General features: G+C 49.1%; 1 protein-coding gene across 1 annotated transcript; it reads left to right on the top strand.

The window, feature by feature from the left end:
- The first annotated feature begins 217 nt into the window (after positions 1–217).
- On the top strand, positions 218–13,416 carry LOC135519225 (matrix-remodeling-associated protein 5-like). The gene is given in 14 exon segments (XM_064944336.1): positions 218–396; positions 529–658; positions 867–1,105; positions 1,232–1,383; positions 1,606–2,059; positions 2,152–2,338; positions 2,341–3,444; positions 4,321–4,957; positions 5,261–5,480; positions 5,640–6,253; positions 6,608–6,781; positions 6,980–7,822; positions 9,609–10,644; positions 10,767–13,416. Coding segments are annotated over 14 exon segments (8,172 nt in total). The 3' UTR covers positions 12,970–13,416.
- Positions 13,417–16,136: the final 2,720 nt, after the last annotated feature.

The following is a 16,136-nucleotide window of genomic DNA, read 5'->3' as shown; positions in this document are numbered from 1 at the left end:
GTAGATAGTTAGTTGAAATGCTTCTGATAGTCTGTAGAGCATCTACCCTGCATGATAGTTGTTACTGCAGAGACTGTGTGTGTGTGTGTGTGTGTGTGTGTGTGTGTGTGTGTGTGTGTGTGTGTGTGTGTGTGTGTGTGTGTGTGTGTGTGTGTGTGTGTGTGTCACATTGACATATATATTTCTATATTGTCAGTGAGCGGCCCTCCTATATAAGATGGTTCCCAGTGTGTATGGTGTGTCCCTGGCTGTGGTGTTGCTGACCCTGGTGTCTCCTGGTGGTGCCTGCCCTCTGCCCTGCTCTTGCTACCAGCCCACTGAACTACACTGCACCTTCAGATCTCTGGTTAACATACCACAGCCCCTACCGCAACACACACTACACATCAACCTGGGGTAAGGACTGTGCACAAATACATACAGAACCCCCCCCCCTCTCTCTCTCTCTCACTTTCACTTTCACTCTCACACACACACATTTTAAAGGCATTCCATTGGCTGATGCTGTTGGTCTCTGGTCTCTAAAAGGTTCAACAGTATCAGCAGGATCCCAGACAACTCATTGGCCGGTCTGAGGAGGCTGGCGCTGCTGATGCTTCATGGGAATGACATCCATGAGATTCCCGACGGAGCTTTCCAAGATCTGTCTTCCCTTCAGGTACTGAGAGGAGAGGGGTCAAATGAGCTAATAATTGGAAGCAAATGTAAATTGTTCTATTGAGCTTAGACACTGTTATTGTGTTGTTGTGTTCATTTGACTCACATTGATGTGTATGTATTGTTGTTGATAGCTGGAGGAGTTTATACCATGTATTGTCAATTATCATTCATTCAATCATCCATCCATCCATCCCTCTCCCCCCCAGGTCCTGAAGCTGAGCTATAACAAGCTGAGGGAGATCTCAGCAAAGAGCTTCTCAGGTCTGTCCTCTCTACAGCGCCTCCACCTGGATCACAACTGGCTGCAGTCCCTCCACCCCCAGGCCCTGCTCCGCCTCCCCAACCTCAGACTGATCCGACTGCAGGGGAACCGGCTCCACCAGCTGCACCCGCAGGCCTTCTGCACTCTGTCCCTACTGCAGACATTCTGCTACTCCACCCTCAGGTGGGTTTTCTACAGTCTTCACTTATTCATGTATTCACTCTTAGTCATAGGTCACACCTAAAGAGTAGTGCACTACTTAGTGGATAGTGTGTCATTTGTGACTGGACTATCCCCTCCTCTCCCCAGGCATCTGGACGTGTCCAACAACAGTCTGACTAACCTGCCCAGAGACATACTGAGGACCGCCCCTCTTCTGGAGTCCCTAGCTCTGCAGGCCAACCCCTGGACCTGCGACTGCAGCATGGCTTGGCTGCAGGCCTGGAGCATCTCTCACCCAGGTGACAATCACACTACACTAACCCCTAGATCTTTCACTAACCCCTAGATCTTTCACTAACCCCTAGATCTTTCACTAACCCCTAGATCTTTCACTAACCCCTAGATCTTTCACTAACCCCTAGATCTTTCACTAACCCCTAGTCCTTACACTAGTCCCAAAATCACTGGAACTGGGATGCTTATTTGGGTGAGGAAATACTGATTCTTCTCTTCTCTCTCAGGGATGTTGAAATGTCCGGGGCCACAGTGCCTGGTCTGTGCCTCACCCAATCACCTGAAGGGACGTGGTCTTTTGCAGCAGAAAGACTTATCCTGCTCCTCGCCTGTAATTGCCACCAATCCCAGAGCCTCATCTCAGGAGGATGGCGGAATTCAGTCAATAGAAACTTTTAGAGAGGCTTTAGGTCACGCCTCCTTGGGGATGTCCGACCAACAGGGGAATGCCGTTGATCTGAAGTGTAACATCACACACTCCTCACAGACTCCTGACATTACCCCACCACAACTTTCCTCCTCCTCCACCCCCCTCTCCCTCTCTCTTTCCCTTTCCCTGGTCTGTGGGGTGGATGGGCACAGCTATGAGAGGCTGTGGAGGCTGATGGCCTACTACAGTGAGACACCTGCCAGGCTTCAGAGAGAAATCATGTTGAGTAAAGCCCCAACACTTGCCTACAGGTATGAAATTACAGAAACACACACAACACATTCCTCTGTTATTATCCAACAATTTTGTTTTAACCCCAACACATTCATTTCATGTCCTTCAGGTACAGACAGAGAGCAGAGAGAGAGGGCTACTACCATACAGGGGTCAGGGCCAGTGTCCAAGCCCATCCTGCCTGGTTACTGCAGCCCCATGTTAGTCTCCAGTTCAACAGAGCTCTGTCCAGCACCCACAGGGTTACACTGACCCTGTCCACCCTGGTGTCTGCCCCCCCAGACCCCCAGACCCCCAACACCCCTGGGTCCTCATCCAGACCAACCACACCCACACAGCTTTTACAGCAGCCACAGACAGCCAGATCCACCTGCCCTGTCCTGTCCTTAGCTCTACTGAGGACCTAAGCTCTGGAGACCCCAGGCTCCAATGGGTGTTTCCAGATGGTTTAACAGTCTCCTTCCCATACCACAGCTCAGATGGTAGGGTCCGGGTGTCTGGCCAAGGGCTAATCCTGCAGAGAGTGGATCACTCTGATGCTGGACTGTACTACTGCGTGGCCCGGGCGGGCGGAAATGTCGATGTTCTCCCCCTCCGTCTGGTGGTAGTAGAATCATCCAACGCTCCCCCAGGGGAGGAGCTAGGCGCTGCTGTGACTGGATTGGTTGGAGACCCTGTCAGTCTACCGTGTGAGGCCTCTGGTTCACCGAAGGTTGAGGTGAACTGGGTTCTTCCTGACGGGGAAGTGGTAGGGAGTAGGAACAAGGGGAGAAGAAGGGGGGAGGCAGGGGTGACTGTCTTAGCCAATGGTACCCTGTCTCTCCCCTTCCCTGGGCAGAGAGACACAGGACTATACCGTTGTGTAGCGGTGAACCAGCACGGTACTGACTCTCACTCCACCAGACTGATTCTAACCCCACGTCCTACCGACATCTCATCAAGCATGAGATATCCCATGAGGCCACAGTCTGTGGTGGGGTTGTCCAACAGGGTACCAGTCCCTCTAGAGGTCAAGGAGGTTGAAGAGGGGGTGTCAGGAAATGACAAGGAGGAGGTGAACATACTGCACACCAGGGCAGGTAACACCAGGAGGAGAGGTCTTAGACCTAAACCTCCCCTGACACGGCGCCCCCCCATCAGATCTCACATGGTGAGGGTGGAGGGAGGCGGACCCCCTCAGAGGGGAAGGAGGCCCCTGAGGAGAGGCTTCCCTGTGGAGCAGAAGAGGAACAGGCTGGAGGGCCGTCGGAGGTTTAACCTGGCCAAACACAAGATAGACCCTCAGAAATGGGCCGAGCTGCTGGCTAAGATACGTGAAAGGACTGCCCCTAAAATCACAGACTCCCTATATGTATCACCCCCAACTAGAGCACGTACTACCACCTCAGCCCCGCCAACTAGAGCAAAGACAACCACCTCAACCCCAACTGAAGCAAAGAAAACCACCTCAACCCCAACTGAAGCAAAGGAAACCACATCAACCCCAACTGAAGCAAAGACAACCACCCTAATCCCAAGTGAAGCAAAGACCACAACCTCAACCCCAACTGAAGCAAAGACAACAACCTCAACCCCAACTGAAGCAAAGACAACCACCTCAATCCTAACTGAAGCAAAGACAACCACCTCAATCCTAACTGAAGCAAAGACAACAACCTCAACCCCAACTGAAGCAAAGACAACCAACTCAACCCCAACTGAAGCAAAGACAACAACCCCAACCCCAACTGAAGCAAAGACAACCACATCAACCCCAACTGAAGCAAAGACAACCACCTCAAATCCAACTGAAGCAAAGACAAACACCTCAAACCCAACCGAAGCAAAGACAACCGCAGCATCCCCAACTGAAGCAAAGACAACCACCTCAAATCCAACTGAAGCAAAGACAACCACATCAACCCCAACTGAAGCAAAGACAACCACCTCAAATCCAACTGAAGCAAAGACAAACACCTCAAACCCAACCGAAGCAAAGACAACCGCAGCATCCCCAACTGAAGCAAAGACAACCGCAGCATCCCCAACTGAAGCAAAGACAACCGCAGCATCCCCAACTGAAGCAAAGACAACCGCAGCATCCCCAACTGAAGCAAAGACAACCGCAGCATCCCCAACTGAAGCAAAGACAACCGCAGCATCCCCAACTGAAGCAAAGACAACCGCAGCATCCCCAACTGAAGCAAAGACAACCGCAGCATCCCTAACTGAAGCAAAGACAACCGCAGCATCCCCAACTGAAGCAAAGACAACCAGAATGCAGACAACCAGAATAAAGCCAGGCAGCACACAACCAAAGACCACACAACCAAAGACCACACTACCAAACACCACACTACCAAAGAGCACACCAGAGGTTACAGTGGGAGGAAAATCCCCTCAACGTACTGTATTGGAGTCAGAGGCTGATACCACAGAGGGTTTTTCCATAGATGTCCCCAGTCTACAGGAAGAGGGATTGAATACTGTCCACACATCACTGATCCCAGACCTGCTAACAAAGGATAGAGTGGCCCCAGAGACAACAAACACTGCAGATCAGATCAATAACTTCCCCCAGACCCCTCAGTCAAACACAGACACAGATACAGGGACAGGAACAGAGACAGAGAGTTCCCCTAAAAGCGCAAAGCCAACCTCCAGCATCAATGACATTAGCACAGAGGTGGTCCTTAATCCTGTAAGGACCACAGGTGAGAGGAGGAGGTATGGAACAACAAACTCTGGACAGTTAACATTCTCCAACTCTGTCCCATCGCAATCCAGAATCCCCTGGAATTCCAGGAGAAGGCCCGGCCAGAGGAGACGGATCAGCAGACCCAGAGGACGACCCACCGCCCCCCAGAATTCCCCAGGTCCAACCTCCCCTCGCCAGAATACCCCAGGTTCAACCTCCCCTCACCAGAATACCCCAGGTCCAACCTCCTCTCGCCAGAATATCCCAGGTCCAACCTCCCCTCGCCAGAATACCCCAGGTCCAACCTCCCCTCGCCAGAATACCCCAGGTCCAACCTCCTCTCGCCAGAATACCCCAGGTCCAACCTCCTCTCGCCAGAATACCCCAGGTCCAACCTCCCCTCGCCAGAATACCCCAGGTCCAACCTCCTCTCGCCAGAATACCCCAGGTCCAACCTCCCCTCGCCAGAATACCCCAGGTCCAACCTCCCCTCGCCAGAATACCCCAGGTCCAACCTCCTCTCGCCAGAATACCCCCAGAGCAGCACTTGCTGACCCCAGGGGACTGCCAGCAGCTGCAACAACCACTACTAGAACCACTACTACAACCACTACTAGAACTACTGCTCCATCCTCTACTAGGATCCCTGTTCCATCAAGCACATCCGTCTCCCCCCCTGCTTTCTTTCCTGCCTCTCCCCCCCAGACACACACAGACTGGGTGACTCACTCAGCAAACACTGCTTCCCGGCTCCCTGACAGGTCCCAAACGACTAGCACACACACACAGATTTGCACACACACTCTCACACACACTGGCAAACATACACCCACAGTCACAACAACTAGTACACACACAGACAAACATACACCCACAACAACTAGTACACACACAGACAAATATACACCCACAACAACTAGTACACACACAGACAAACATACACCCACAGTTACACACAGCGATACAGACAAACAGAGTTATGATGAAACAGAGGGTCAGGTCTGGGCCACTCCAAAAGAGCAGGTTCCATCTGTCTTCAACCAACACAACCCAGAGGATATCAAAACAACTCCCCCTCGGACTGGAACCACACCAGGCAGAACAACACCTACGGGCACTGAGAACGAACCAAGTGAGATAAAACCCCTCTACCCAGCTGCTGATGAAGAACCCAATGAGAAAGAACCACCAGCCACTGATGAAGAACCCAGTGAAATAGAACCACCAGCAAATGATGAAGAACCCAGTGAGATAGAACCACCAGCAACTGATGAAGAACACAGAGAGGTAGAACCACCAGCAACTGAGGAGGAACACAGTGAGGTAGAACCACCAGCAACTGATGAAGAACACAGAGAGGTAGAACCACCAGCCACTGATGAAGAACACAGAGAGATAGAACCACCAGCCACTGATGAAGAACACAGTGAGATGGAACCACCAGCCACTGATGAAGAACACAGTGAGATGGAACCACCAGCAACTGATGAAGAACACAGTGAGATGGAACCACCAGCCACTGATGAAGAACACAGTGAGATGGAACCACCAGCCACTGATGAAGAACACAGTGAGATGGAACCACCAGCCACGGATGAAGAACACAGTGAGATGGAACCACCAGCAACTGATGAAGAACACAGTGAGATGGAACCACCAGCCACTGATGAAGAACACAGTGAGATGGAACCACCAGCAACTGATGAAGAACACAGTGAGATGGAACCACCAGCCACTGATGAAGAACACAGTGTTATGGAACCACCAGCAACTGATGAAGAACACAGTGAGATGGAACCACCAGCCACTGATGAAGAACACAGTGAGATGGAACCACCAGCCACTGATGAAGAACACAGTGAGATGGAACCACCAGCAACTGATGAAGAACACAGTGAGATGGAACCACCAGCCACTGATGAAGAACACAGTGAGAGGGAACCAGTCTATCTAGCACATGATGAACCAGAGGAGAGACAACCAGAGTCAGAAATAAACAGCTCTCTTTCATCTACAACACAACTACTGTCCCCAAACACAACTGATACAGCAGCTACCACCGTTTCAGCCATCACCTCCTCTACAGTCATCACCTCCATGAGAAGAACTACCACTATAACTATTCCTACAACTATTCCTACTACCACTTTTCCCACAAATACTACCACTATTCCTACAACTACTACCACTATTCCTACAACTACTACCACTATTCCCACAACTACTACCACTATTCCTACAACTACTACCACTATTCCCACAACTACTACTACTATTCCTACAACTACTACCACTATTCCCACAACTACTACCACAATTCCCAAAACTACTACCACTATTCCCACAACTACTACCACTATTCCCACAACTACTACCACTATTCCTACAACTACTACCACTATTCCTACAACTACTACCACTATTCCTACAACTACTACCACTATTCCCACAACTACTACCACTATTCCTACAACTACTACCACTATTCCCACAACTACTACCACTATTCCTACAACTACTACCACTATTCCCACAACTACTACCACTATTCCCACAACTACTACCACTATTCCCAGAACTACGACTACCACTCCTACTACTACAACAGTCTGGAGGAATCCTGGGCTAAATGCCATCCCAGACTCACATCGCAGTCGCTACCGCCCCCCACCTTACCCCAACGACCCACAACACCTTATCACTAGGCCTGACCCAGTCAGAACTCCACCCCCAATGAAACACGCACCCTCTCTCCCACACCATGCCAACCCCAAACTTATTCTCCCAGACATTTTAGAGACCCCTTCCTCTGCAGTTCTCACCACAAGAGCTCCGTCCAGCCCTCCCAAGGTCTTCCCACCCACCACAGACCCTCAGGCCGGGGTCAACACTGGCTCTACTCCTCCTCGTTCCCCTCCCCTCTCTCCACACCGTAATGTGACTGCCCAACGCCCCCCTCAGACCCCTGTCCTGCGTGTCAGGCCCCTTATCACTCCCCCCCACGTACGCTCCATGTCTGTCCCAGCTGAGAGTGACGCCCTCCTGCCATGCGAGGCCATTGGACAGCCTCCTCCGACAATCACCTGGATCAAGGTCTCCACAGGTACGCCACACACTCTACTCTCAATTCTACACACAATACATGCTACGGTCACTCACATACACACAATACGTACTATGTCATTCATACACCTTACTCAATGCACTCACTACTGTCACACAATATGCCACTCAATATGTACAGTTGAAATCTGAGGTTTACATACACCTTAGCCAACTACATTGAAACTCTGTTTTTTACAATTCCTGACATTTAATTATAGTAAGAATTCCCTGTATTAGGTTAGTTAGGATCATCACTTTATTTTAAGAATTTGAAATGTCAGAATAATAGTAGAGATAATTACTTATTTCAGCTTTTATTTCTTTCCTCACATTCCCAGTGGGTCAGAAGTTTACGTACACTCAATTAGTATTTGGTAGCATTGCCTTTATATTGTTTAACTTGGGTCAAACATTTTGGATAGCCTTCCAGAAGCTTCCCACAATAAGTTGGGTAAATTTCGGCCCATTCCTCCTGACAGAGCTGGTGTAACTGAGTCAGGTTTGTAGGCCTCCTTGCTCGCACACGCTTTTTCAGTTCTGCCCACACATTTCTATAGGCTTGAGGTCAGGGCTTTGTGATGGCCACTCCAATGCCTTGACTTTGTTGTCTTTAAGCCATTTTGCCACAACTTTGGAAGTATGCTTGGAGTCATTGTCCATTTGGAAGACCCATTTGCGACCAAGCTTCAACTTCCTGACTGATGTCTTGAGATGTTGTTTCAATATATCCACATAATTTTCCTCGCTCATGATGCCATCTATATTGTGAAGTGCACCAGTCCCTCCTGTTGCAAAGCACCCCCACAACATAATGCTGCCACCCCCGTGCTTCACGGTTGGGATGGTGTTCTTCAGCTTGCAAGCCTCCCCCTTTTTCCTCCAAACAGTATGATGGTCATTATGGCAAAACAGTTCTATTTTTGTTTCATCAGACCCGAGGACATTTCTCCAAAAAGTATGATCTTTGTCCCCATGTGCAGTTGCAAATGGTAGTCTGGCTTTTTTTATGACGGTTTTGGAGTAGTGGCATCTTCTTTGCTGAGTGGCCTTTCAGGTTATGTCGATATAGGACTCGTTTTACTGTAGATATAGATACTTTTGTACTAATTTCCTCCAGCATCTTCACAAGGTCCTTTGCTGTTGTTCTGGGATTGATTTGCACTTTTCGCACCAAAGTACATTCATCTCTAGTAGACAGAACGTGTCTCCTTCCTGAGCGGTATGACGGCTGCGTGGTCCCAGGGTGTTTATACTTGCGTACTATTATTTGTACAGATGAAAGTGGTGCCTTCAGGCGTTTGGAAATTACTCCCAAGGGTGAACCAGACTTATAGAGGTCTACAATTGTTTTTCTGAGGTCTTGGCTGATTTCTTTTGATTTTCCAATGATGTCAAGCAAAGCGGCACTGAGTATGAAGGTAGGCCTTGAAATACATCCACAGGTACACCTCCAATTGACTCAAATGATGTCAATTAGCCTATCAGAAGCTTCTAAAGCCATTAAATAATTTTCTGGAATTTTCCAAGCTGTTTAAAGGCGCATTCAGCTTAGTGTATGTTAACTTCTGACCCACTGGAATTGTGATACAATGAATTGTAAGTGAAATAATCTGTATGTAAACAATTGTTGAAAACATTATGCACAAAGTAGATGTCCTAACCGACTTGCCAAAACTATAGTTTGTTAACAAGAAATTTGTGAAGTGGTTGAAAAATGAGTTTTAATGACTCCAGCTTAAGTGTATGTAAACCTCCGACTTCAACTGTATTCCTGTCTGGCCCAGGAGCTGTGATATCACTGGACACCAAGGCAGAGCGTTTCCAGGTCCTACCCAACGGAACCTTTCTCATCCAGAGTGTGCAAGTCCAGGACCGGGGGACATATATCTGCAGCGCACAGAACTCTGTGGGTCTTGACCGCATGATGGTGACTCTGGAGGTCTGGTCCCGCCCACCACGCATTCAGCTACCCACTCACAGAGAGGTCACGGTGCACCAGGGGGGAGAGGTGAGGTGGGAGTGTCGGGCTCAGGGGGTGCCTGTCCCTCTGCTGTCCTGGGTGCTACCTGACCGCTCCATCCTGACCCCCGACCTTAACTCCAACCCTGCCCATGGCCCTCACCCCCGGGTGTCTATATTCCCTAATGGTACTCTGCGAATTGTGGCTGTCGGCCCAGCAGACAGAGGACTGTATCGCTGTGTAGCCTCCAATCCAGCAGGGGCTAGCAGTCTGTCAGTCCGACTCCATGTCTCCTTCCTGCCTCCAGCCATCCAGCAGCCGAGAGAGGAGAGGGTAACCCAGCCAGCTGGCATGCCTGTCTACGCCCACTGCTCTGCCCGGGGGGCCCCCGTTCCCTCCATCCACTGGAGGACCCCAGATGGTACGCTGCTGCTCCCCTCTCAATTCCTCAACGGGAACCTGTTTGTCCTCCCCAACGCCACCTTGCTGATACGCAAGCTTTCCACTAAGGACTCTGGGAGCTATGAGTGCCTGGCGACTAATGCAGTAGGCGGGGATAAGAGGACGGTGAGGGTGTTGGTGACTGGAGATGAAGGAGGAGGTGTTGTCTCCAAAGATAAAACTACATCCTCCTCTTCCATTAACAGTAACTCTGACCTGAACCCCTCCTCAGCCGTCCTTAACCCTCCTCTCCGGCCCTCCTCCCCCCTCAGTAAGGCTAAGATCCTCTCCACCTCTCCATCCAGTTCTATAGTTGTATATGGAGAAACTCTGCTCCTTCAATGTTCAGTAACCGGCAACCCAGAGCCTAGAGTGGTCTGGAGGGTACCTGGCAAGAAACTAGTGGATTCCCACTACAGGTGTGTGCTTGTCCATATTGATTTCTGATCTGTTTAATCTAGTCTGTCTCTATTGTATTGATTGATTGTCTGTGTCTTGTGCTGATGTATCAAACCTTATCCTCTCTGTGTTGTATTTCCAGTTTTGACAAGAGGATGAAGGTACACAGTAATGGAACGCTGTATATCCAGTCCATGACGGAGAAAGACGGGGGGGACTATTTATGTGTCGCACGAAATAAATTGGCTGATGACTACCGCCTCCTCCGTGTCACCGTGGTCCCAAAGCCCGCTAAACCCGCTAAGATTGAGCCAAAGCAGCCATCCAATCGGAAGGTGGTATCGTATGGAGCAGCTTTAAAGGTAGACTGTCTGGCCACCGGGCAGCCTGACCCCGCAGTGAGATGGAGCCTACCGGACGGAACCTCAGTGAACAGCGTACTGTTGCAAGGGGACGAGAAAGGGGGACGGAGGAGGCGGCTGGTGGTGTTTGACAACGGGACTCTGTTCCTCCCGTCAGTGGGGATGGGGGAGGAGGGGGAGTACGTCTGCCACGCTGAGAACCAGATGGGGAGAGACTCCATGAGGGTGATGATCAAAGTCCTTACCTCACCCCCTTCCTTCCAAAGAACGAGATATGAGGTCATCAAGGTGCAACAAGGGGGCGTGGTGGCTCTGAACTGTGGGGCCAAAGGAGAGCCCATCCCTACAGTCACATGGTTCTCTCCAATCAATCGTGTCTACCCTGTGGGGGGGTCCGGTCCAGTTGTAGTGCGGCCAGATGGCTCCTTGGTGATCCAGGGGGCTAGAGGGGCTGATGGAGGAAACTACACCTGCCGAGCCAGCAACGTGGCTGGGGAGAGGAGCAGGGTGATGGGGGTGGAGGTGAGCGTGACCCCACCCAGCTTCACTCTCAATGGGACTAGTGGTGGACTCGATGGGACAGACAGACATACAGCTGTTGTTAGCAGTAGTGGACTCAGTACTGTGATCACCATCAGTCAGTCTGCAGGGAGGGTTCAGTCGGGCAGGACTGGTAATGGTCTCATTAATAATGAAGTGAGTCATAATGGGGTCAGTAATGTAGGAGACCAGAGGGTCTCAGCAGTAAGAGGCCAGACAGTTCTTTTGCCCTGTCCATCCCAGGGTTTCCCTCCACCCCGCTTGGCCTGGTTGCTGCCTGGTAACGGGGTTCTCCCGGCGCCTTACTACAGCAGCAGACTCACTGTGCACCGCAACGGAACCCTGGAGCTGAGGGGGGTGAGGACAAGCGATGCTGGCCTGCTGGTGTGTGTTGCTCGTGGTGAGAGGGGCGAGACTCAGATAATGGTACATCTAGAGGTTTTAGACACACAGGACCCACCTCGCTCCAGAGGCCCAGTGACCACAGGGAAACCTCGCCCAGTAGGCCCAGTCAGCACAGAGAAACATCGTCCAGTAGGCCTAGTCAGCACAGTGAAACCTCACCCAGTAGGCCCAGTCAGCACAGAGAAACCTCACCCAGTGGGCCCAGTTAACACAGAGAAACCTCGCTCAGGATTCGCATTTACAGAGGAGACACCTCACCCCAGAGGCCCAGTCACGACTGAGAAACCTCACTTAGGAGGCCAAGTCAGCACAGAGAAACCTCGCCCAGTAGGCGGAGATAAGAGGACAGTACCAGGAGTTTCATTCCGAGGGGATACACCTCACCCAAGAGGCCCAGTGTCAGAGGCAGCAAGGAGTGTCATCCCGGAGAGGAAGCTTTTGGTCATCAGCAGATCAGCTTCTCTGGTCAGCATCATAAGCGGAGAGAATCTACGGCTACCCTGTCCCCAGACAGACAGCCCCAGTCAGAGTTCCAGCCAGACCCAATCTCTGACCTGGACGTTGCCCAGCGGGGGGATCGTGTCTCGGGGCCAGACAGCAGGGACGGGTCAGTACTCAATCCTGGATGACGGGACTCTGACTGTGCAGCAGGCGTCTGTGTTCAACAGGGGGACCTACTCCTGCCGATCCACCAATCAGGACACCTTGTCTATCCTGACAGTTCCAGTGATTGTCATCGCCTACCCCCCTCGCATCACCAACGGCCCCTCTCCCCTGACCTACACCCGGCCCGGAGTTGCTGTGCAGCTCACCTGCTACGTCATAGCAACCCCCCGAGCGACCATCACCTGGGAGATGCCGGACCAATCCCAGCTAAGGGTCACAGGTCAGGCCCGTCTCTATGGCAACCGGTACCTGAGCCCCCAGGGTTCCCTAGTGATCCAGAACCCGACCAGCAGAGACACTGGGTTCTACCGCTGTACTGCACGGAACGCCATTGGAACCGACACCAAGGCCACTTATCTACATGTGATCTAACAGAACACACACACAGTGAGACCTGGTCCTGCTTATCTTCGTGTCTGGAGGAGGCACACACACACACAAATACACACATACACACACACACACTTTTTGCCCTAAGAAACTGCAAAGTTGAGTGCAGAATATACTGTTCAACCAAAGACTGATAAAAGATAGTAATAGAGAATATAAGACCAAATGCATTTTTTGTGTTATGCATCTTTTTTGAACCTTTATTTAACTAGGCAAGCCAGTTAAGAACAAATTCTTATTTACAATGAAGGTCTACCCCGGCCAAATCCGGATGACGTGGGGCCAATTGTGCTCCGCCCTATGGGACTCCCAACACGGCCGGATGTGTTTCAGCCATAATGTGTTATGCATCTTACAGCCATAGTGTGTTATGCATCTTACAGCCATAGTGTGTTATGCATCTTACAGCCATAGTGTGTTACGCATCTTACAGCCATGGTGTGTTATGCATCTTACAGCCATAGTGTGTTACACATCTGACAGTCATAGTGTGTTATGCATCTTACAGCCATAGTGTGTTACGCATCTTACAGCCATAGTGTGTTACACATCTGACAGTCATAGTGTGTTATGCATCTTACAGCCATAGTGTGTTACACATCTTACAGCCATAGTGTGTTACACATGTTACAGCCATAGTGTGTTACACATCTTACAGCCATAGTGTGTTATGCATCTTACAGCCATAGTGTGTTACACATGTTACAGCCATAGTGTGTTACACATCTTACAGCCATAGTGTGTTATGCATCTTACAGCCATAGTGTGTTATGCATCTTACAGCCATAGTGTGTTACACATCTGACAGTCATAGTGTGTTATGCATCTTACAGCCATAGTGTGTTACACATCTTACAGCCATAGTGTGTTACACATGTTACAGCCATAGTGTGTTACACATCTTACAGCCATAGTGTGTTATGCATCTTACAGCCATAGTGTGTTATGCATCTTACAGCCATAGTGTGTTACACATCTGACAGTCATAGTGTGTTACACATCTTACAGCCATAGTGTGTTACGCATCTTACAGCCATAGTGTGTTACACATCTGACAGCCATAGTGTGTTACGCATCTTACAGCCATAGTGTGTTACACATCTGACAGTCATAGTGTGTTATGCATCTTACAGCCATAGTGTGTTACACATCTTACAGCCATAGTGTGTTACACATGTTACAGCCATAGTGTGTTACACATCTTACAGCCATAGTGTGTTATGCATCTTACAGCCATAGTGTGTTACACATGTTACAGCCATAGTGTGTTACACATCTTACAGCCATAGTGTGTTATGCATCTTACAGCCATAGTGTGTTATGCATCTTACAGCCATAGTGTGTTACACATCTGACAGTCATAGTGTGTTATGCATCTTACAGCCATAGTGTGTTACACATCTTACAGCCATAGTGTGTTACACATGTTACAGCCATAGTGTGTTACACATCTTACAGCCATAGTGTGTTATGCATCTTACAGCCATAGTGTGTTATGCATCTTACAGCCATAGTGTGTTACACATCTGACAGTCATAGTGTGTTACACATCTTACAGCCATAGTGTGTTACGCATCTTACAGCCATAGTGTGTTACACATCTGACAGTCATAGTGTGTTATGCATCTTACAGCCATAGTGTGTTACACATCTTACAGCCATGGTGTGTTATGCATCTTACAGCCATAGTGTGTTACACATCTTACAGCCATAGTGTGTTATGCATCTTACAGCCATAGTGTGTTTCACATCTTACAGCCATAGTGTGTTACACATCTGACAGCAATAGTGTGTTATGCATCTTACAGCCATAGTGTGTTTCACATCTTACAGCCATAGTGTGTTACACATGTTACAGCCATAGTGTGTTACACATCTTACAGCCATAGTGTGTTATGCATCTTACAGCCATAGTGTGTTATGCATCTTACAGCTATAGTGTGTTACACATCTTACAGCCATAGTGTGTTATGCATCTTACAGCCATAGTGTGTTTCACATCTTACAGCCATAGTGTGTTACACATCTGACAGCCATAGTGTGTTATGCATCTTACAGCCATAGTGTGTTTCACATCTTACAGCCATAGTGTGTTACACATCTTACAGCCATAGTGTGTTACACATCTAACAGCCATAGTGTGTTACACATCTTACAGCCATAGTGTGTTACACATGTTACAGCCATAGTGTGTTACACATCTGACAGCCATAGTGTGTTATGCATCTTACAGCCATAGTGTGTTATGCATCTTACAGCCATAGTGTGTTACACATCTGACAGCCATAGTGTGTTATGCATCTTACAGCCATAGTGTGTTATGCATCTTGCAGCCATAGTGTGTTACACATCTGACAGCCATAGTGTGTTATGCATCTTATAGCCATAGTGTGTTACACATCTTACAGCCATAGTGTGTTACACATCTTACAGCCATAGTGTGTTACACATGTTACAGCCATAGTGTGTTACACATCTTACAGCCATAGTGTGTTACACATGTTACAGCCATAGTGTGTTTCACATCTTACAGCCATAGTGTGTTATGCATCTTACAGCCATAGTGTGTTACACATCTCACAGCCATAGTGTGTTATACATGTTACAGCCATAGTGTGTTACGCATGTTACAGCCATAGTGTGTTACACATCTGACAGCCATAGTGTGTTATGCATCTTACAGCCATAGTGTGTTACACATCTTACAGCCATAGTGTGTTACACATGTTACAGCAATAGTGTGTTATGCATCTTACAGCCATAGTGTGTTACACATCTTACAGCCATAGTGTGTTATGCATCTTACAGCCATAGTGTGTTATGCATCTTACAGCCATAGTGTGTTACGCATCTTATAGCCATAGTGTGTTACACATGTTACAGCCATAGTATGTTACACATGTTACAGCCATAGTGTGTTACACATCTTACAGCCATAGTGTGTTACACATGTTACAGCCATAGGGTGTTACACATCTGACAGCCATAGTGTGTTATGCATCTTACAGCCATAGTGTGTTACACATCTTACAGCCATAGTGTGTTGCACATCTTACAGCCATAGTGTGTTACACATCTTACAGCCATAGTGTGTTACGCATCTTACAGCCATAGTGTGTTATGCATCTTGCAGCTCTGAGAAGCAACTG

This window comes from Oncorhynchus masou, chromosome 29 (genome assembly GCF_036934945.1).
Source record: "Oncorhynchus masou masou isolate Uvic2021 chromosome 29, UVic_Omas_1.1, whole genome shotgun sequence".
Classification (NCBI taxonomy): Eukaryota; Metazoa; Chordata; class Actinopteri; order Salmoniformes; family Salmonidae; genus Oncorhynchus; species Oncorhynchus masou.
Note: the sequence above shows the minus strand (reverse complement) of the source record. Positions and strands in the feature narration are given on the sequence as shown.